Source organism: Bufo gargarizans, chromosome 7 (assembly GCF_014858855.1).
Source record: "Bufo gargarizans isolate SCDJY-AF-19 chromosome 7, ASM1485885v1, whole genome shotgun sequence".
NCBI classification, from domain to species: Eukaryota; Metazoa; Chordata; class Amphibia; order Anura; family Bufonidae; genus Bufo; species Bufo gargarizans.
Genome location: NC_058086.1, coordinates 80383932 through 80406331, shown reverse-complemented (window position 1 = coordinate 80406331; position 22400 = coordinate 80383932). Strand labels below are relative to the sequence as shown.

The 22400-nt window shown below is 43.4% G+C and overlaps 1 protein-coding gene across 7 annotated transcripts in view; it reads right to left on the bottom strand.

The window, feature by feature from the left end:
• XPNPEP3 (X-prolyl aminopeptidase 3) overlaps positions 1 to 22400 on the bottom strand; it is a 548503-nt gene that overhangs the window by 310206 nt on the left and 215897 nt on the right. For all 7 annotated transcript variants that reach the window (XM_044302131.1, XM_044302133.1, XM_044302134.1 and 4 more), the window contains one exon: positions 3831 to 4033. In XM_044302131.1, the coding sequence (XP_044158066.1) occupies positions 3831 to 4033 (203 nt within the window). The remainder of the gene's footprint in view (positions 1 to 3830; positions 4034 to 22400) is intronic.

The window sequence follows — 22400 nt, the reverse complement described above, 5'->3', positions numbered from 1 at the left end:
CATACGTCACTTTATGTGGTAATATCTTTGGAACACTTTTACTTATCCAAGCCATTCTGAGATTATTTTTTTTTGTAAAGCATTGCACTTCTTGACAGTGGTAAATTTGAGTTGATATATTTCACCTTTATTTATGAAAGAATCCAAAATGTACCCAAAATTTTGAAAAATTCACAATTTATAAATTTGAATTTCTCTACTTTTAAGACAGATAGTAATACCTCATAAAAAAAAAAATATCAGTGAACATTCCCCATATGTCTGCTTTATGTTGGCATAATTTCACAAATGTCATTTAATTTTATTGTTTTGAATGTTAGAAGGCTTAGAATTTTAGAAGCCATTTTTTTTACTTTTCAACAAAATTTCTAAAACCATTTTTTTAGCACCAATTTAGTTATAAAGTGATTTTGATGAGTTTACGTGATGGAAACCACCCATAAATGACCCCATTTTGGAAACTACACCCCTCAAATATTCAAAACTGATGTTACAAACTTTGTTAACCCTTGAGGTGTTCCACAAAAATTAAAGGAAAATGGAGATGAAATTTCAAAATGGTTTCTTGCAACGCAGCAAGGATTAACAGCAAAATAAACCTCAATGTACAGTGCATTACTCTGATTCTGCAGTTTACAGAAATACCATGTGGTGGTAAACTGCTCTAAGGGCAAGTGGCAGTGGTCAGAAGGAAAGGAGAGCCATATGGATTTTGGAGGCAGATTCTCCTAGAATGGTTTTTAGGCACCGTTTTGTATTTGAAGAGACTCTGACGTACCCCTACAGTGAAAACCCTCAAAAAGTGATCCCATTTTGTAAACTACACCCCTTAAAGAATATATTAAGTTGTGCACTGAGCACTTTGACCACCTAAGCACTTTATGGAATTTAGAATTGGCTGTGGAAATGAAGTTTAATTTCTTCCAATAAAATGTTGCTTTAGCCCCAAATGTTTCCTTTTCACAGGGGGTAACAGGAGAAAAAGCACCCCATAATTTGTTATCCATATTCTCCTGAATATGGCAACACCCCATATGTAGTGGTAAACTGCTATCGGGTCACATGGCAGGACGGAAGGAGCACCATATGGCTTTTGCAGCGCAGATTTTGATGGAATGGTTTACGGGTGCTTTTTATTTATTTATTTTTTTACTTGAAACTTTTAATTTTTTTTACTTTATTTTTTTGTCCCCCATTGGGACATCAACTTTTGGGGGTCTGATCCCCTGTACAATGCATTATAATACATCTCTATTGTAATGCATTGGCTGTAAGTGTATTATACACTGTAATACACTTCAACCTGCTTGCCTGTGAGATCCAGGGGGCTGGATCTCACAGGCTTACAGGGAAGGCAGCCACTATGCCTAAGGAAGGCATCGGGCTGCCGTCCCAGCCATTGGGTCCCAGTCCCAGCAGCACGGGGACCGAATGGGAGCTCCCTCCCTGCATGGACAGCGCACGTGCCAGGGTCAGCGCTGACTGCAGCACATTTAGGGTTAATGTACAGACATCTGTGTTTTCACCGATGCCGGTGCATACAGCAGCAGTCTGGATATCAGTGACTGCCGGACCCCTGCAGCTGATCGGGCGGGAGCAGCTCCAACACCAGCCAGATCAGCCCACCATAGTACTGCGGCACTGGTATTTTAGACACAGTACCCAGCGCCGTACATATACGGCTCTGGTACTGTACAGCTTAAAGATAGATATTGACATAAATTAAAAAGGACATCACCAAAAAGTCTTTAAAAACATGACTTAAACAATAGGTCATTTTCTGATGGCACATTTCCTTGAACGCTTACACAAATGACACTCGGTATGGCTTCAGGTTAAATGATATAATATTTGTGTCATTTTCCTCAGACTTCATATAATCCTCTTATGGATGTCTGTAACCACAGGTGTCTAAACACATGGTTGTCTATATGTTTTTCTTTTTTGCACTGGCCTAGGAGTCTTTGCTATGCCACTCCTGCACCAATACAGCTTTTTCCTGGAAAAAAAAGAGAACCAGAAATTGACCAGAAAATACTGTCTCTCTTTGAATTATCCTGTGTGCACATAGGCTTCCACTATAGCAATTCTTGTCGAATATGACAATCTTGGACACTCTCATGCACAACACAACTTCTCTCAGAAAAGAGGACCACTTAGCTGGCAAGAACCACCCGATTTATTTCTTAAGCTGCATCTGTAAAATGAAAGCTGATCACTTATTGGTTGCCATGAGCATTAAAGCCAGATTTTGATGAATGAGGCCTGATAAGCATTACACTGCACAATCCACACAGGGGAAACAGGGTTTTGCCTTTCCTTGCCCATGCTGTATTAGGAAAGGGTTATTTATGCAATTCCATAACATACTGTACAAGAAAACTTTAAATCAAAATAGTTGGATAGCAAGTACTACGTTATTAAAGAAGTAAACATTTTAAAGGTAATTTATTGTCTTATAGCAGAATTAAAAGGGTTTTCAGATATTTTTATACTGATCGGTGACAGTTCAAAACCCCCGCCGATCAGCTTTTATGAGATGGCCCTGGCACTATTGCTCCATCAAGCACATCACCGTACATTGCACAGTGGCTGTGCTTGGTACCACGCCCAGACAGATTCACTTGAATGGAGCCAAGCTGCTCCTAGGCCATGTGACATGTGAACGTGTCATAACTCGGCCTAGGAAAAGCAGAGAAGGCTGTGGCGCTCACAAGAGCCCCACTGCCTTCTTTAACCGCTGATTGGCAGGGGTCCCATTTGTCAAACCCCCACCGATAAGATACTGATGACCTGTCCAGAGGACAGGTCATCAGTATAAAAATCTCAGGAAAACCATTTAACCTTGACAGGAGTCCTAGGAGAGACAGTCCTGCCTTCCCCATCCGAATGACAGCTTTCCCGATGCACACTGTACATAGAAAGTTGTTAATCACAGTGTGTAGGCACGGAAAACAGGCCTCTTAATGTTTCACATAGGAGTCCCGTTAGGATGAATGCCTCATTCACACATCAGTGTTTTGGTCAGTGATTTTGAGCCAAAACCAGGTGCGGCTCTAAACACAGAACAGGAGCAGATCTTTCACTTGTACCTTATGTCTGTGGAGGCTCCAATTGTAGGCTTTACTCCGCTTTAGATTTTTTTTTTTATGATCCCTTCACATTGATGAACAACAAAACACTTATTCATTGCATAATATGATTGTATATGCGGTCGCCAAAATCATGAATGCGATGGCATTAGCATCCTTCACTGATGAGCATATGACTGTTGGAAAAGGAGGAATGCTTACTTCCTGATAATCATCTGCTGAATCTATCACTGTAAAGGGACCTTTACTTAGAAATCCTTCTAAAAAAATTATAAACATATACACCAAAGAGCTCAGTTTCTCACCCTATATCATATTCTGCCCTGAAACAGGACAGCATAAATCTCCTGACACATACGCTTTAAAGGGGTTCTCCAGGATTTTTATATTAATGCTGGAGCTATTTGGCTTAATCCACTGTGTAGTGGACAGATCTGGTTACTACGACACTGCTCTCATTCAAGTGAATGGGTGCAGAGCTGCAGTATCTAGCTTTGCCACAACACAGAGCTACTGCAGAACAGCTATTCGACAGGGGTTATGGGAGTTGGACCCTACCAATTTGATATTAACAACTTATCCTAAAGATAGGCCGTGAATATAAAAATTCCAGAGAACCCATTAAAAAGGTACCTAGCAAACGATACCAGTCCATCAACAAAATTAAGGACATTTCTGCATTTAATCACACTACAAAACATCTTAAATATGTTTAAAAGGTTGTCTAAAGTTCCATACATGAGAAGAAATATGTCCTGCTTTTTTCATAAGCTTAATTTCAGCTTCAGACTTTATTAAACGAAGATTCTGTGTGAGGAGCCGTGTAGACTTGATCCTATTTTTGACCTTGGAGTTTGACTCTAGTAGAGGCTGTATGTAGTTAGAGTGTAAAGAATGATGAGATGGTTTCACATAGTCATACCATAATGTCAGCTTTTCATCTGAAATCAGATAAAATTGAAAAAAAAGTAATTTATAAACTGTAGCAACTTTACGTATAGAAATATTCTTATTCATTTTATTATGCTTATTTTAAATTCAATTTTAACCCCTTATTGGCACAGCCTATTTAGCAATTTAGGATGTACTATTCCCCCATCTGAAACAATGGGGGCATGTCGTTAGGATATGCCCCCATTGTCTGATAGGTGCGGGTCCCACACCGAGAACGGAGTGGGGAAGGTGGTGGCCGGAGGACACCAGGTTTCACTGGGACCGACCACCACCAAGCACTCTCCCCATAGTACTGTACAGAAACGTACAGCGCTTGCGGACCCGTATCTATCAAACAGTGGGGCATATCCTAGTGATATGCCACTATTTTCTGAGATGGGAAAACCCCTTTAAGTCTGATATGTCGTTTTATATGGTAATAACTTTGAAATACTTTTACTAATACTGATTCAGATTGGCCCAGATTTATTAATGCGTCTGTGCATACAGGGAGTGCAGAATTATTAGGCAAATGAGTATTTTGACCACATCATCCTCTTTATGCATGTTGTCTTACTCCAAGCTGTATAGGCTCGAAAGCCTACTACCAATTAAGCATATTAGGTGATGTGCATCTCTGTAATGAGAAGGGGTTTGGTCTAATGACATCAACACCCTATATCCGGTGTGCATAATTATTAGGCAACTTCCTTTCCTTTGGCAAAATGGGTCAAAAGAAGGACTTGACAGGCTCAGAAAAGTCAAAAATAGTGAGATATCTTGCAGAGGGATGCAGCACTCTTAAAATTGCAAAGCTTCTGAAGCGTGATCATCGAACAATCAAGTGTTTCATTCAAAATAGTCAACAGTGTCGCAAGAAGCGTGTGGAAAAACCAAGGCGCAAAATAACTGCCCATGAACTGAGAAAAGTCAAGCGTGCAGCTGCCAAGATGCCACTTGCCACCAGTTTGGCCATATTTCAGAGCTGCAACATCACTGGAGTGCCCAAAAGCACAAGGTGTGCAATACTCAAAGACATGGCCAAGGTAAGAAAGGCTGAAAGACGACCACTACTGAACAAGACACACAAGCTGAAACGTCAAGACTGGGCCAAGAAATATCTCAAGACTGATTTTTCAAAGGTTTTATGGACTGATGAAATGAGAGTGAGTCTTGATGGGCCAGATGGATTGGCCCGTGGCTGGATTGGTAAAGGGCAGAGAGCTCCAGTCCGACTCAGACGCCAGCAAGGTGGAGGTGGAGTACTGGTTTGGGCTGGTATCATCAAAGATGAGCTTGTGGGGCCTTTTCGGGTTGAGGATGGAGTCAAGCTCAACACCCAGTCCTACTGGCAGTTTCTGGAAGACACCTTCTTCAAGCAGTGGTACAGGAAGAAGTCTGCATCCTTCAAGAAAAACATGATTTTCATGCAGGACAATGCTCCATCACACACGTCCAAGTACTCCACAGCGTGGCTGGCAAGAAAGGGTATAAAAGAAGAAAATCTAATGACATGGCCTCCTTGTTCACCTGATCTGAACCCCGTTGAGAACCTGTGGTCCATCATCAAATGTGAGATTTACAAGGAGGGAAAACAGTACACCTCTCTGAACAGTGTTTGGGAGGCTGTGGTTGCTGCTGCACGCAATGTTGATGGTGAACAGATCAAAACACTGACAGAATCCATGGATGGCAGGCTTTTGAGTGTCCTTGCAAAGAAAGGGGCTATATTGGTCACTGATTTGTTTTTGTTTTGTTTTTGAATGTCAGAAATGTATATTTGTGAATGTTGAGATGTTATATTGGTTTCACTGGTAAAAATAAATAATTGAAATGGGTATATATTTGTTTTTTGTTAAGTTGTCTAATAATTATGCACAGTAATAGTCACCTGCACACACAGATATCCCCCTAAAATAGCTAAAACTAAAAACAAACTAAAAACTACTTCCAAAAATATTCAGTTTTGATATTAATGAGTTTTTTGGGTTCATTGAGAACATGGTTGTTGTTCAATAATAAAATTAATCCTCAAAAATACAACTTGCCTAATAATTCTGCACTCCCTGTAGAATCTGTCTAAAATGTGGTGCAAAATGGCACAATTTGAGTTTCCACAATTTTCATTTCTTTTGAAAAGAGGTGTAGCTTATTAGGAAAGATGGGACTTCAGTAGAATGGGGCATGGCCTAAGATGCAATGTTTTGTGGCCACAATTTTGGTGCAAAACTCTGTCTCAAAGTAAGCCAACCAATAGCTAGTATAGTTTTAGAAAAAGTGTTTAGCCCTGCACCAAGTTTACATCATCTATACATTTAGTAAATCAGACACATTGCACGTAATGTTAGTGGTAAAATATAGTCTATATGCAACGTGTTTATAAAAAACAAAAACAAAAATGGAGATTTATAATTAAAAAAAATATAAAAAATTTGAAATGTTCAAAATTAGAATTTCTATGCTTTTAAGAATGTCATACACTACACATAAATGGTTCATAATATAACATTTACCATATGACTACTTGAAGTGGCTATGTTTTTTCCTGTACAGCAGCATTTACTATTATGCTGCTGAACAGGAAAAGAAGTAGCTACATGCAGTCAGGACCCAGGTGGAAGAGCGCACAGTCTGCAAGAGTGCAGCGGAGACATGGCATCAGCAGTGCAGTGCAAGACACGGGTTAGTACTATGTGAAACATCTTCCTTCCACAGGTTAGTAACAAGTCCAGATTAGAAGAAATGTCCAGAGAAACACTTTAAAGAGTTTTTCTGAGATTTTTTTTTTTTTACTGATGACTGATGATAGGTCATCAGTATCTGATCGTTAAGGGTCTCATACCTGGGACCCCAGATGATCGGCTGTTTAAGAAGGCAGTGGCGCTCGCAGTAGTGCTGCAACCTTCTCCAGCTTGGAGCTGAGCTGCGATACCAAGCACAGCCGATATACGATGTATGGTGCTGTGCATGGTGAGCTAAGAAAAGGCTGTTGCGAGCACCTGTGCCTTCTCAAACAGCGATCAGATACTGATGAACTATCCTTTGGTAAAAACCTCTTAGAAAAAACTTTCAAATGACAATTTTGCTGAATGTCAATCTACTTAGCATCTCTTGCTCTATTACAGGTTGCCTATGGCTTGAACACAGTGCTCAAAAAAACGATTTGATACATATGCAAATTAACCTGAGATGAATCAGAGCTTGAAAATATGACTCTTCTCTGGTCACACAAGTAAGATATGACTCTTATGTTATTTGCATATGTATCAAATCGTTGTTTTCCACAATAAAAGCACAGAGAGCTATGGGGACTGGGTATCGCGGATGTGCTAGTGGCCATCCAGCAACCCATGTCCTCAGCTCTGTACACAAAATCCCGGTGACAGGTTCCCTTTAAGGACCAGGCAATTTTTTCGGCAAATCTGACCAGTTTCACTTTATGTGTGAATAACTTTAAACCGCTTTTACTTATCCAGGCCATTCTGAGATTGTTTTTCCGTCACATATTGTACTTCATGACATTGGTAAAATGGGAGTAAAAAAATAAATCATTTTTATTTATAAAAAAAATACTAAATTTACAAAAAATTTGGAAAAATTAGCAAATTTCCAAGTTTCAATTCCTCTACTTCTATAATACATAGTAATACCTCAAAAAATAGTTATTACTTTACATTCCCCATATGTCTACTTCATGTTTGGATCATTTTGGGAATGCCATTTTATTTTTTGGGGATGTTACAAGGCTTAGAAGTTTAGAAACAAATCTTGAAATTTTTCATAAATGTTTATAAACAAACTTTTTAAGGACCAGTTCAGGTCTGAAGTCCCTTTGTGAGGCTTACATAATATAAACCACCCAAAAATGACCCCAACTACACCCCTCAAGGTATTAAAAACGGATTTTACAAACGTCGTTAACCCTTTAGTTGTTCCACAAGAGTTAATGGCAAATGGAGATAAAATTTCAGAATTTCGATTTTTGGGCAAATTTTTCATTTTAATCCATTTTTCCCCCAGTAAAAAAGCAAGGGTTAAAAGCCAAACAAAACTCAATATTTATTGCCCTGATTCTGTAGTTTGCAGAAACACCCCATATGTGGTCATAAACTACTATATGGGCACACGGTAAGGCGTAGAGGGAAAGGAGCGCCGTGTGGTTTTGTTTGGGAAAGCAGAATTTGTTAGACTGGTTAATTTACACCATTTCCTATTTGAAGCCTCCCTGATACACCCCTAGAATAGAAACTCCATAAAAGTGACCCCGTCTAAGAAACTACACCCCTCAAGGTATGCAACAGTTATGTTTTATTGTTGCCATTTACAGACACACACACAGATATCAACATCATGGCTGCCTAACACGATGACAGGTTCTCATAAATGTGGCCATTGTAAGTTGCCGTTTTATGCAGACTACAAAACAATTCACTAATCCTGTTGATAGTAGAGTTTATGAAATGCGTCAGTCATTAATTGTTCGACAACAGGGAGTAATATATGTTGCCAGATATCCATGTCCTTTACTTTATGTTATGTAAGCTTTGGGGTCTTTAAGCTCCGCGAGACAAGTGCGAAAAACCGTGTCAGTAAAGCAAAGGGTCTTTATTGGTGACCAAACAAAACAAAATAAAGCTTTTTTTCCAGCATCCAAACTGTCACAACAAAAGTCCTGCTTGTTTCCAGCATAAATTAGGAAAACAGTCTTTCTTCAGAAAAACAACCAAAAGAAAGGCACATACGTTTTTAGTAGAGGTCCTTCAGACCTTCCCTGCAGACACAGCTTCCCTTCCAAACTACTCAAAAGTCCTCTCTGAGCAGCTAGCAGACTTCCATCTTATCCTCACAGGTGCACTCTCCCAACCCACACCCTCCAGCATCACTTCCTGCTTTAATGGGTGGTTGTCTGTGAGATCTTAACCCCTTGTGCGCTGGCTTCCAGGGTTTAGGAGTGGAGGCTTCATCCCACCCAAATAACACTTTGGAGCCTCCAAAATTCCAGGCCCCAAACTCCTTTACTAAGATAGAGAAGACTGCGAGCCAGTCCTCTCTGAATTAGCGCCTGCCTGGAACTTTTCACCCACTTTTGGGTGACCCCCTGAACCTTCTACTTCTATTTAAATGGACCATAGTCCAAACAATGGTGCCGTATAGCACCCGTCCAGGACCCACCCCCGGTGTCCTGTACATATCCCCCCCCCCCTCTGCCTCAACGCGGAGGTGTTGGAGGCAACAGTAGACACCATACAATGGACTCGGGAGAGGGCATCGGCATTCTGATGCTGTCTCCCGGGTCTGTGCTCTACCATGAAATTGAACTCCTGGAGAGAAAGGAACCACCTTGTTACCCTGGCATTGGTGTGTTTATTCTGTCTCATCCAGGTAAGCGGAGCATGGTCTGACACCAAGCGGAACTTTCTGCCCAGGAGGAAATATCGCAGGGAGTCTAGAGCCCACTTGATGGCCAGACACTCCCGCTCTACCACCGCATAGTTTCTTTCAGCTGCCGTCAGCTTCCTACTAAGAAAGACCACAGGGTGCTCCTCCCCATTGATTTCCTGAGACAGGACCGCTCCTAACCCTTTGCTTGAAGCATCTGTCTGTACTACAAAATCTTTTGAAAAATCTGGAGCTACAAGCACCGGATCTTGGCACAAAGCTGTCTTAAGCATTTGAAAAGCCGTCTCGGCCTCGGCGCTCCACTTTATCATCACTGACTTTCTGCCTCTGGTCAGGTCGGTCAGTGGTGCAGCAACAGTGGCAAAGTTGGGGACAAACCTCCTATAATAGCCAACTATGCCCAAAAACGCTCTGACCTGCTTCTTGGTTAGGGGACGGGGCCAGTCCTGTATGGCCTCCACCTTACTCATTTGGGGCTTCACCAGCCCTCTACCCACAATATACCCTAGGTATTTTACTTCCTCCATCCCAATGGCACACTTCTCGGGGTTGATGGTGAACCCTGCTCTTCTTAAGGAGTCTACGACTGCCTGAACCCGGGGAAGGTGGGACTCCCAATCAGTGCTGAAGATGACTATGTCATCTAGGTAGACAGAAGCGTACCGTTGGTGTGGACGCAGAGTTTTGTCCATGGCCCTTTGGAACGTGGCCGGGGCTGAGTGTAGACCAAATGGCATCCTCTTATATTGGAAGTGGCCATCTGGGGTAGAGAAGGCTGTCTTCTCCCTGGCTTCCTTAGTCAGGGGAATCTGCCAGTACCCTTTTGTGAGGTCTAGCGTGGTAATGTACCTGGCAGGCCCCAACCTTTCAATTAGCTCATCTACTCGTGGCATGGGATATGCGTCGAACTTGGAGACTTCATTAAGCTTTCTGAAGTCGTTGCAGAAGCGGAGGGCGCCGTTGGGCTTGGGTACCAACACAATTGGACTTGACCATTCGCTCTGCGACTCCTCAATGACTCCAAGCTCGAACATTCTTCTAACCTCTTCGGACACTGCCACCCTATGAGCTTCTGGGATACGGTAAGGCTTTAACCTGACTTTTACCTTGGGCTCGGTCACAATGTCATGCTCGATGACGTTGGTGCGACCGGGCAACTCTGAAAACATATCTCTATTTTTTTGTAGAAACTCTTTTGTTTGCTGGGTTTGAGGTCTAGTCAGGGTAGAAGCAACCTGCACCAAGTCGATCCCTGCATGGTCCCCTGACTGTACCCCTACTACCGCTGACACTTGTTCTCTGTCTCTCCAGGGTTTCAACAAATTGATGTGATAGATCTGGTATGGTTTTCTTTTCCCTGGCTGGTGTACCTTGTAGTCCACCTCACCGAATTTCTCTACTACCTCAAATGGGCCCTGCCATTTGGCCAAGAATTTGCTCTCTACCGTGGGTATTAGAACAGCCACCCGGTCTCCTACTTGGAACTGTCTAATTTTAGCCGACCTGTTATACACTTTTCTTTGGGCATCCTGGGCCTTCTGCATGTGCTCCTTCACCAGTGGCATCACCTTAGCCACCCTTTCTCGCATTTGAGAGATATGTTCTACCACCGTTTTGTGTGGTGAGGACTCACTTTCCCATGTCTCTTTTACCAGATCGAGTAACCCCCGGGGCCTTCGTCCATACACTAATTCAAATGGCGAAAAACCTGTGGATGCTTGTGGGACCTCCCGGATAGCAAATAACAGGGCAGGGAGTAACATATCCCAATCCTTCCCATCTTTCTGGACTACTCTTCTCAACATGGACTTTAGGGTTTTATTAAATCTTTCGACTAGGCCATCGGTCTGTGGGTGGTAAACCGACGTCCGCAACTGCTTAATTTGGAACAATTTGCATAAGTCCGCCATTACCTTTGACATAAAAGGGGTACCCTGGTCTGTCAGGATCTCTTTGGGGAACCCAGTTCGTGAGAACATTTGAAACAACTCCCTGGCGATGGCCTTAGAGGAGGCTTTCCTCAAAGGGACAGCTTCTGGATACCTAGTTGCGTAGTCTAGGATGACCAATATATATTGGTGGCCCCGTGCCGACTTTACCAGGGGTCCCACCAGATCCATAGCGATCCGTTCAAACGGGACTTCGATAATCGGCAAGGGCACCAGAGGGTTTCTATAGTGTGGCGCTGGGGCGGTTAACTGGCAAATGGGACAAGACGCACAGTATCTTTTAACCTCGGCCTTCAACCCTGGCCAGTAAAACCGGTCGTTTATCCTGGCCTCTGTTTTCTCCGCCCCCAGGTGTCCTCCCAGTGCATCGTTGTGGGCTAGATCGAGGAGCATCCGCCTATACGGTTGGGGAACCAGCAACTGCTCTATAGTTTCCCCTCGGCTCTCAGCCACTCGATACAGTAAGTCCCCCTTCAACGCAAAGTGAGGGAACCTCTGATCTGCATCTGGCATTTGTGGGACCCCATCAACAACCGAAACCTGCTCTCGAGCATTGACCAAGGCAGGGTCCCGTAATTGGGCGGTACCAAATGCACCTCTGGACACGTCTAGATCTGGATGTACTGGCCTTGAGGATGTTTCCCCTTCATCCTCCTCAACTGGGGAGAGCTCCTCGTCATCCTCCCCCAGCATGACTTGTAATGGGAAGACCTCCCCCCTCTCAGAGATCAACCCGGGTTTAAGACCTGGGTCAGGGGCATTATCCTCCACATCAGCATTCCCTGCGACTTCATTATCAATGGTAGGTATTTCTATATCAGAGGGGTGTATTTCAGCTCCGGACCCCTCGGACCCTGTCCCTTCCAGGCCATTTGCACCTCGTTCCATAGTTCCAGAAATAGTGGACAGTCCCGCCCCACTATGATGTCATGAATTAAACTGTTTACCACCCCGACCTCCTGTGTAACTGAGGCACGGCCATAAGAGACAGTCACCGGAACCAAGGGGTACTCCTTGGTATCCCCATGAATGCATACCACCCGAAGAGTTTTAGTCACTGGTCTAAGCCTCCCAAGTACCCTGGCATGTACTAATGTTACCATGCTACCGGAGTCCAGGAGGGCCCTGGCAGGAAGGTGGTTCACCCACACTTCACACTCCATAGGCTCCTCCTGCAGTGGGCATTGTGCCCGGGTATGCCCCCAGGACAGACATCGCCAACATTGTATGTCTCCCATCTTTGGTACAGGAACCGACCTCCGTGGTTCTAGGGCAGATGGTGTAAACCTGCGGACGCCAACATCTGGCAAGGCTTCTCTCCTCAGGTTGGTGGCTGGTCTGGGTGTCCTTGGCGTGGGTTCTCGACGCTTGGCAGGCCTAAGCAGGTCCTCCACCACGGTATACCGTTCAACCAGCTCGATCAGCTGGTCAGCATTAGTAGGGTTTCCATGGCTTACCCAGCGCTGTAGGTCATCCTGTAGGGACCGTAGGTACCGGTCCATCACCACTCGTTCCACCATTTGTGGACCTGACAACTTTTCTGGCTGCAGCCATTTTTTAACTAACTGAATTAGTTCATGCATCTGGGACCTGGGTGGTTGGTCTGATTTGTACCGCCAGCGATGCACCCTCTGGGCCCGGACAGCTGTGGTCACTCCCAGGCGGGCCAGGATTTCAGCTTTTAGACGTTCATAGTCTTTGATGTGCTCAGCTGGGAGGTCAAAGTAGGCCTTTTGCGGGTCACCAGTGAGAAAAGGCGATATAATGCCGGCCCATTGGTCCCGGGGCCACGCTTCTCTCTGCTATCCTTTCAAAGGTGGTAAGAAAGGCTTCCACGTCATCGCTGGGTGTTAGTTTCTGCAAAAAATGGCTGGCTCTAACAGACACTGGGTTGCTAACGGCAACGACCGCTTGCGCTTGTCCCTGAGCCAGCTGCTGTACGGCCTCCTGCAAGGCAGCCACCTGTGCTTGAGTGGACTCCCGCTGGGCCGTAAGCTGGGCGGATAGCAGCCGTGTATTTTCCTGCTGCGCAGCTATAGCCTGTGCCAGGGCCTGCTGCTGCTGAGCCATTGCTTCCTCATGGCGACGGTTTGACTCTGCTGACGCTTGCTGCTGGGCCACAGTGGCTTGCTGCTGGGTCACAGTGGCTTGTGCCAAAGCCTTAACGACCTCCTCCATGCCTTTGTCTGCTGTTTGTAACGCCTGGGCTGACTTTACCCACGACATGCCATAAGTATACTGTCTCTTTAAATGTCAGTTTTAAACGTTTTTTTTGCGCCTGCAAATGCACTTTGCCCGCATCCTCCACCAGTTGTAAGCTTTGGGGGTCTTTAAGCTCCGCGAGACAAGTGCGAAAAACCGTGTCAGTAAAGCAAAGGGTCTTTATTGGTGACCAAACAAAACAAAATAAAGCTTTTTTCCAGCATCCAAACAGTCACAACAAAAGTCCTGCTTGTTTCCAGCATAAATTAGGAAAACAGTTTTTTCTTCAGAAAAACAACCAAAAGAAAGGCACATACGTTTTTAGTAGAGGTCCTTCAGACCTTCCCTGCAGACACAGCTTCCCTTCCAAACTACTCAAAAGTCCTCTCTGAGCAGCTAGCAGACTTCCATCTTATCCTCACAGGTGCACTCTCCCAACCCACACCCTCCAGCATCACTTCCTGCTTTAATGGGTGGTTGTCTGTGAGATCTTAACCCCTTGTGCGCTGGCTTCCAGGGTTTAGGAGTGGAGGCTTCATCCCACCCAAATAACACTTTGGAGCCTCCAAAATTCCAGGCCCCAAACTCCTTTACTAAGATAGAGAAGACTGCGAGCCAGTCCTCTCTGAATTAGCGCCTGCCTGGAACTTTTCACCCACTTTTGGGTGACCCCCTGAACCTTCTACTTCTATTTAAATGGACCATAGTCCAAACAGTGGTGCCGTATAGCACCCGTCCAGGACCCACCCCCGGTGTCCTGTACAGTTAGGAAAATGATCCAAGAATATCCCAACATATCTACTCCATAAATTCCAACCAAGACACTCCCATATCTCGTCACATGAGATACCATCACTATAAACCCACTCAGTTTGGAACTCTAGGGCAGTCAAATAGGTGGCCTGTTTCATAAAAAAGGGAATTTGAATGCAAATAGATTTGTAGACAAAATACTTTTAGTGCCTTCATTTGAATTGATTAACCCCTTCAGGACCCTGCCATTTAAGGACCAGGCAATTTTTAGCAAATCTGACATGTCACTTTATGTGGTGATAACTTTAAAACGCTTTTACTTATACAAGCCATTCTGAGATTGTTTTCTCGTCACATATTGTACTTCATGACAGTGGTGAATTTGAGTCAAAATATTTCATTTATTAAAAAATACCAAATTTAACAAAAATTTTGAAAAATTAGCAAATTTAAAAATTTCTCAGCTTTTAAAACAGATAGGGATACCTCCTAAAATAGTTATTAGTTTATATTCCCCATATGTCTACTTCATGTTTGGATCATTTTGTAAATTAATTTTTTTTTTTTTGGAACGTTAGAAGGCTTAGAAGTTTAGAAGCAAATCTTGCAATTTTTCTGAAAATTTCCAAAACCCACTTTTTAAGGACAAGTTCAGGTCTGAAGTCACTTTGTGAGGCTTACATAATAGAAACCACCCATAAATGGCCCCATTTTAGAAACTACCCCCCCCCCCCCTCAAGGTATTACAAACTTTGTTAACCCTTCAGGTGTTCGACAAGAGTTATTGGCAAATTGAGATGAAATTTAAGAATTTAAATTTTTGGGCATATATTAAATTTTAATACATTTTTTACAGTAACAAAGCAAGGGTTAACAGCCAAACAAAATTCAAAATTTATTGCCCTGATTCTGTAGTTTGCAGAAACACCCTATATGTGTAAGATCCTCACCTGCTTTGCACTCCAGGGGAACCAAGAGGGGTCCTCGTGGAGTTGCGGGACAGGTTATGCGTGTCTCTGATGCACCAGCGCTGACCCCTTTGCGAGCCAGTGCGGAGATGCGTTCGCGTGGACATCGGAGGGGAGGACCGTCGGAGTCCCGGGGACAGAGTGGCCAGGCGAGTGACAAGACGCCGCGGCCAGGGTTGTCTCCTGTGACTTCCGTTTCCGCATCTGGGTCCACGCGCTCGCATACTCGCGCTGACTCAATCATGCGTCCGTGCGTACGCACGAGGGCAGGTTCGCAAAGGGATACACGGTCGCGAGTACGCGCTTCTTATGCACTTCGTCGACCAGTGGCGCATATTATACTGACTCACAAGAGCAAAGTGGATTAGGGAGCCAGCCATGGGTTAATCAACTTGTGATTGCCTTAGGCCTTGTACTCAGGTGCAGGGCAATTTGTTCACCTATGGTAGTGGACACTTGGCACCCTGGGATTGGTCAGCAGGCATTTAAAAGGAGGTCTCTCAGGGTGATCAGTGCCCACTGTTATTTTCCCTCAACCAGGTATAGGTCACAACTCCTAGTGACTGAAGACTGCCAGGAACTTTGTCCTTACAGCGGACCCAAGATCTAGAGTGACTCGACTGCCAAGTGCACAGCATCATTCAGCACTGGTTGGGACTATTCCTGGAATCTCCTTGCCTGGTTTTTTGTTATTATTCCTTGTTACCAGCAAATGTCCTGGACGTTTATGTTTCTGGTGAATAAACACCTTTTTGCTTTCATCACTGGTCTGTTTGTTGGTGCCTTGCATTACAATATGTGATCGTAAACTACTGTACGGGCACACAGTAGGTAGTAGAGGCAAAGGAGCGCCGTGTGGTTTTTGGAAGGCAGATTTTTCTGGACTGGTTTATTTACACCATGTCCAATTTAAAGACCCCCTGATACACCCCTAGAGTAGAAACGCCATAAAAGTGACCCCATTTTGGAAACTAAAGGATAAGGTCGCAGTTTTGTTGGGACTATTTTTAGGGTACATATGATTTTTGGTTGCCTCACATTTTTGTGATGCAAGATTACCAAAAATAGAAATTCTGAAATTGTATCTTCATTTGCCATAAACTGTTGAGGAACACCTAAAGGGTTAATAAAGTTTGTAAAATCAGTTTTAAATACCTTGAGGGGTGTAGTTTCTTAGATGGGGTCACTTTTATGGAGTTTCTATTCTAGTGGTGTAAATAAACCAGTCCAACAAAATCTGCCTTCCCAAAACCACACGGCGTTCCTTTCACTCTAGGCCCTACCGTGTGCCCGTATAGTAGTTTATGACCACATATGGGGTGTTTCTGTAAACTGCAGAATCAGGGTAATAAATATTAAGTTTTGTTTGGCTGTTAACCCTTGCTTTGTTACTGGAAAAAACTGATTAAAATTTGCCAAAAAATTGCTGTACCGTTTTTATTAATTTTTTTTGACCATGATCATCTGAGAGGTTAGGTCATGGGATATTTTTATAGAGCAGATTCTTACGGACATGGCAATACCCAATATGTCTACATTTTTTAAATGTATTTAGGTTTTATACTATATTATTCTTTTTTAACAAAAAAATAAAACATTTTCGGATCTCCATAGTCTAAAAGTCATTTTTTTTTTTTTTTTAGCCGATTATCTTAGGTAGGGGCTCATTTTTTGCAGGATGAGAGGACGGTTTTATTAGCACTATTTTAGGGGGCATATGAATTTTTTTGATCGCTTGCTATTACACTTTTTGTGATGTATGGTGACCAAAAAAATACCTTTTTTTGCACCGTTTTTATATATTCTTTTGACCATGTTCATCTGAGGGGTTAGGTCATGGGGTATTTTTCTAGAGCAGATTCTTACGGACGTGGTGATTTTAGTTTTATCATATAATATTTTTGACGGTTGGTTTAGGGATTACCACACTTCCATGGAGTACTAAATTTATAAACCCCTTCCCCAATTTTAAATCCGTTTTAACCACTAACAATCGGGGAAAAAAAACTATGGTTCTCAGACTTAAGACACTAAAACAAAAACTTTTTTATGTTTTTGTTTTAGTGTCTTAAATCTGAGAACCCAATTTTTTTTTCTTTCGGTTGTCAGTGGTTAAAACGGAATTAAAATTGGGGAAGGGGATTATAAATTTAGTACTCAATGGAAGTGTGGTAATCCCTAAACCAACCGTCAATGCAGAGGCCCGGATGATCGGGGCGCGTGTCACACTAGTGGTGGTGTCCTTCCGTATCCCCCTCCTGTGACACACTCTGCACTTTTTTTTTATGACCGTCCCTTCTATTCAATATAGGGGACCACACCTGGAAAGTGTTGACCAGGGACAGTCCGGTCGCCTCCAGTTCCCGAGGTACTCCGGCCTGCTCTTTCCCAGTCAGAAAAGATCAGGGCCTTGAGGACTGCCTCATAGAACTGCAGGAATTTCCCTGTGTTGCTAGTGCTCCGGGACAGCACAAAAGAGTTGTACAAGGCAACCTGTACCAAGTAGACTTTTTTATACCATGCCCAGGTTTTGCGCATGGTGTTATATGGCTTGAGGACTTGATCAGAGAGATCAATTCCTCCCACATACCGATTGTAGTCGACGATACAATCGGGCTTGAGGACCGTTGCCGCGCTGCCTCGCACAGGGACAGGGGGGATGCCGTTACAGTGAATTGTGGACAGTACGAGGACATCCCTCTTGTCCTTATATCTGACCAGCAACAGGTTTCCACTGGTAAGGGCACAGGTCTCACCCCTGGGGATAGGTACCTGGAGGGGGTGGGTAGGGAGGCTGCGTTGATTTTTCCGCACGGTCCCCACAAGCGGATGTGGATATGGCGGCGAGGGACTGGAACAAGGGGATACTAGTACAAACCAGATTCCAAAAAAGTTGGGACACTAAACAAATTGTGAATAAAAACTGAATCCAATGATGTGGAGATGGCAAATGTCAATATTTTATTTGTAATAGAACGTAGATGACAGATCAAACGTTTAATCCGAGTAAATGTGTCATTTTAAAGGAAAAATACATTGATTCAAATTTTCACGGTGTCAACAAATCCCCAAAAAGTTGGGACAAGTAGCAATAAGAGGCTGGAAAAAGTAAATTTGAGCATAACGAAGAGCTGGAAGACCAATTAACACTAATTAAGTCAATTGGCAACATGATTGGGTATAAAAAGAGCTTCTCAAAGTGGCAGTGTCTCTCAGAAGCCAAGATGGGTAGAGGATCACCAATTCCCACAATGTTGCGCAGAAAGATAGTGAAGCAATATCAGAAAGGTGTTACCCAGCGAAAAATTGCAAAGACTTTGCATCTATCATCATCAACTGTGCATAACATCATCCGAAGATTCAGAGAATCTGGAACAATCTCTGTGCGTAAGGGTCAAGGCCGTAAAACCATACTGGATGCTCGTGATCTCCTGGCCCTTAAACGACACTGCACCACAAACAGGAATGCTACTGTAAAGGAAATCACAGAATGGGCTCAGGAATACTTCCAGAAACCATTGTCAGTGAACACAATCCACCGTGCTATTCGCCGTTCGCCGAAACTCTACAGTGCAAAGAAGAAGCCATTTCTAAGCAAGATCCACAAGCTCAGGCGTTTTCACTGGGCCAGGGATCATTTAAAATGGAGTGTGGCAAAATGGAAGACTGTTCTGTGGTCAGACGAGTCACGATTCAAAGTTATTTTTGGAAATCTGGGACGCCATGTCATCCGGACCAAAGAGGACAAGGACACCCCAAGTTATCAACGCTCAGTTCAGAAGCCTGCTTCTCTGATCGTATGGGGTTGCATGAGTGTGTGTGGCAGGGACAGCTTGCATGTCTGGAAAGGCACCATCAATGCAGAAAAATATATTCAGGTTCTAGAACAACATATGCTCCCATCCAGACGTCATCTCTTTCAGGAAAGACCCTGCATTTTTCAACAAGATAATGCCAGACCACATTCTGCATCAATCACAACATCATGGCTGCGTAGGAGAATGATCCGGGTACTGAAATGGCCAGTCTGCAGTCCAGATCTTTCACCTATAGAGAACATTTGGCGCATCATAAAGAGGAAGGTGCAACAGAGAAGGCCCAAGACGATCGAACAGTTAGAGGCCTGTATTAGACAAGAATGGGAGAGCATTCCTATTTCTAAACTTGAGAAACTGGTCTCCTCAGTCCCCAGACATCTGTTGAGTGTTGTAAGAAGAAGGGGAGATGCCACACAGTGGTGAAAATGGCCTTGTCCCAACTTTTTGGGGATTTGTTGACACCATGAAATTCTGATTTAACATATTTTTCCCTTAAACTTTTTTCAGTTTAAACTTTTGTTCCGTGATTTATGTTCTATTCTGAATAAAATATTAGAAGTTGGCACCTCCACATCATTGCATTCAGTTTTTATTCACGATTTGTATAGTGTCCCAACTTTTTGGGAATCCAGTTTGTATAAAAGTTATCCACAGGGGCGTGTCCTGACTATGGCAGCGTGTGTTAATTTGTATTGCAGTATCTCATTCTTCCTGTTTGGCTTTACCTTGCTCTATACCCTCGTCCTATTCATTATCTATATTCTATTTATTTATCATTATTTATATAGGTATTTATTTGTTTTCCTTATTTCTCTCTTTTTCTCCCTTCCCTCTTATATTTAGGTTATGATGGGAGTAACTGCTGCAATATAGCTATTACTATTGTTCGGGTCAAGGACCTTTGTGATGCAGGCTAATCTCTGCTCCATGGTTAAAGGACCTTCCTGGTGCATGGCACGGCCATCACGTGACCCGCCGTGTCATGGGGCGGTACTATGTGCACTGCCACTCGATTGGCCACCAGGCAGCCTGGCACACACACCCTTTTCTAACCAGTGATGTCATCAAGGGCAGACGCAGCAGTCTGCAAATCCAACTTTGATTGAACACAGGTGAGCTAGGCGTTTTAAATACAGACACATTGCAGGTTGAGCCACATCCCCCAGAAGAAGGCATCCTAGCCGAAACGCACGGCGGGCTACGTGGCTCTCCTGAGTTTGGACTGTCTTTATCATATGGGTATGTAATGCTACAGTGTGAGGTTCCTCTTTGCTTTGTTAGCTAATGGTTCTGCAGCATAATTCAGCTATGTCTTTTTTAGTGCAGGAATTGATCCGTGTTTGTTTCTGATACTTTGATTGTAGCTATCTAGATATAGTCACTCAGTTTATTGATTTCTAGGATGCATATATTTGTATGTGCGTGTCCTTGCATTGCTCCACTTTTGGGGCACTAGTAGCTATTTACATCTGCCACTGAGGCGACAGGCACATGCACATGCACGTTCATGTATCCTTATGCGACTCTGTTTCTACTCTTCATAATAGATAATAATATACACACTTGCACTTTTTGGCTGAGTTTAAGGCACTAGTCCCTCTCCCCACGTGGGGTTGGCTCTGTACGTTTTACACATGTATGTCCTGATTTGATGCACTGGCAGTGGAGATACATGTGTATATATCAGCATCAATTGTGGATATTTGTGATATATGTAGAGAACCTCTCTGTATGTGAAACAGGTCCTATATATGTGTGTATATATATATATATATATATATATATATATATATTGCAAGCTTTGAGATATGCACTTGCACTTTTTCTAGCTACTTGTGAACCTTAGCTGAGGTATAGCTGAGTGTTGACCTCATTGCCCCCTTCTTTGTATGTAATCATGTTATGTCCCCTCAGGTGTAGTCCACCTTTTTTTATGATGTGATATATCACCTAATTAATTATGGATTTTTTACGTATTGTTTAATAAAGTATATGTACATTTTTTCTACTATACCCGTCTAGTCTAGTCTCAGTTTATCCTTTGTTCGTGTATGCTTGTGTACACTGAGTGGGTTTCTCACTATACAGGTCCTTCTAAATTAGCATATTGTGATAAAGTTCATTATTTTCTGTGAAGTACTGATAAACATTAGACTTTCATATATTTTAGATTCATTACACACCAACTGAAGTAGTTCAAGCCTTTTATTGTTTTAATATTGATGATTTTGGCATACAGCTCATGAAAACCCAAAATTCCTATCTAAAAAAATTAGCATATCATGAAAAGGTTCTCTAAACGAGCTATTAACCTAATCATCTGAATCAACTAATTAACTCTAAAACACCTGCAAAATATTCCTGAGGCTTTTAAAAACTCCCAGCCTGGTTCATTACTCAAAACCGCAATCATGGGTAATACTGCCGACCTGACTGCTGTCCAGAAGGCCATCATTGACACCCTCAAGCAAGAGGGTAAGACACAGAAAGAAATTTCTGAACGTATAGGCTGTTCCCAGAGTGCTGCATCAAGGCACCTCAGTGGGAAGTCTGTGGGAAGGAAAAAGTGTGGCAGAAAACGCTGCACAACGAGAAGAGGTGACCGGAGCCTGAGGAAGATTGTGGAGAAGGACCGATTCCAGACCTTGGGGGACCTGCGGAAGCAGTGGACTGAGTCTGGAGTAGAAACATCCAGAGCCACCGTGTACAGGCGTGTGCAGGAAATGGGCTACAGGTGCTGCATTCCCCAGGTCAAGCCACTTTTGAACCAGAAACAGGGGCAGAAGCGCCTGACCTGGGCTACAGAGAAGCAGCACTGGACTGTTGCTCAGTGGTCCAAAGTACTTTTTTCGGATGAAAGCAAATTTTGCATGTCATTCGGAAATCAAGGTGCCAGAGTCTGGAGGAAGACTGGGGTGAGGGAAATGCCAAAATGCCTGAAGTCCAGTGTCAAGAACCCACAGTCAATGATGGTCTGGGGTGCCATGTCAGCTGCTGGTGTTGGTCCACTGTGTTTTATCAAGGGCAGGGTCAATGCAGCTAGCTATCAGGAGATTTTGGAGCACTTCATGCTTCCATCTGCTGAAAAGCTTTATGGAGATGAAGATGTCATTTTTCAGCACGACCTGGTACCTGCTCACAGTGCCAAAACCACTGGTAAATGGTTTACTGACCATGGTATTACTGTGCTCAATTGGCCTGCCAACTCTCCTGACCTGAACCCCATAGAGAATCTGTGGGATATTGGGAAGAGAAAGTTGAGAGACGCAAGACCCAACACTCTGG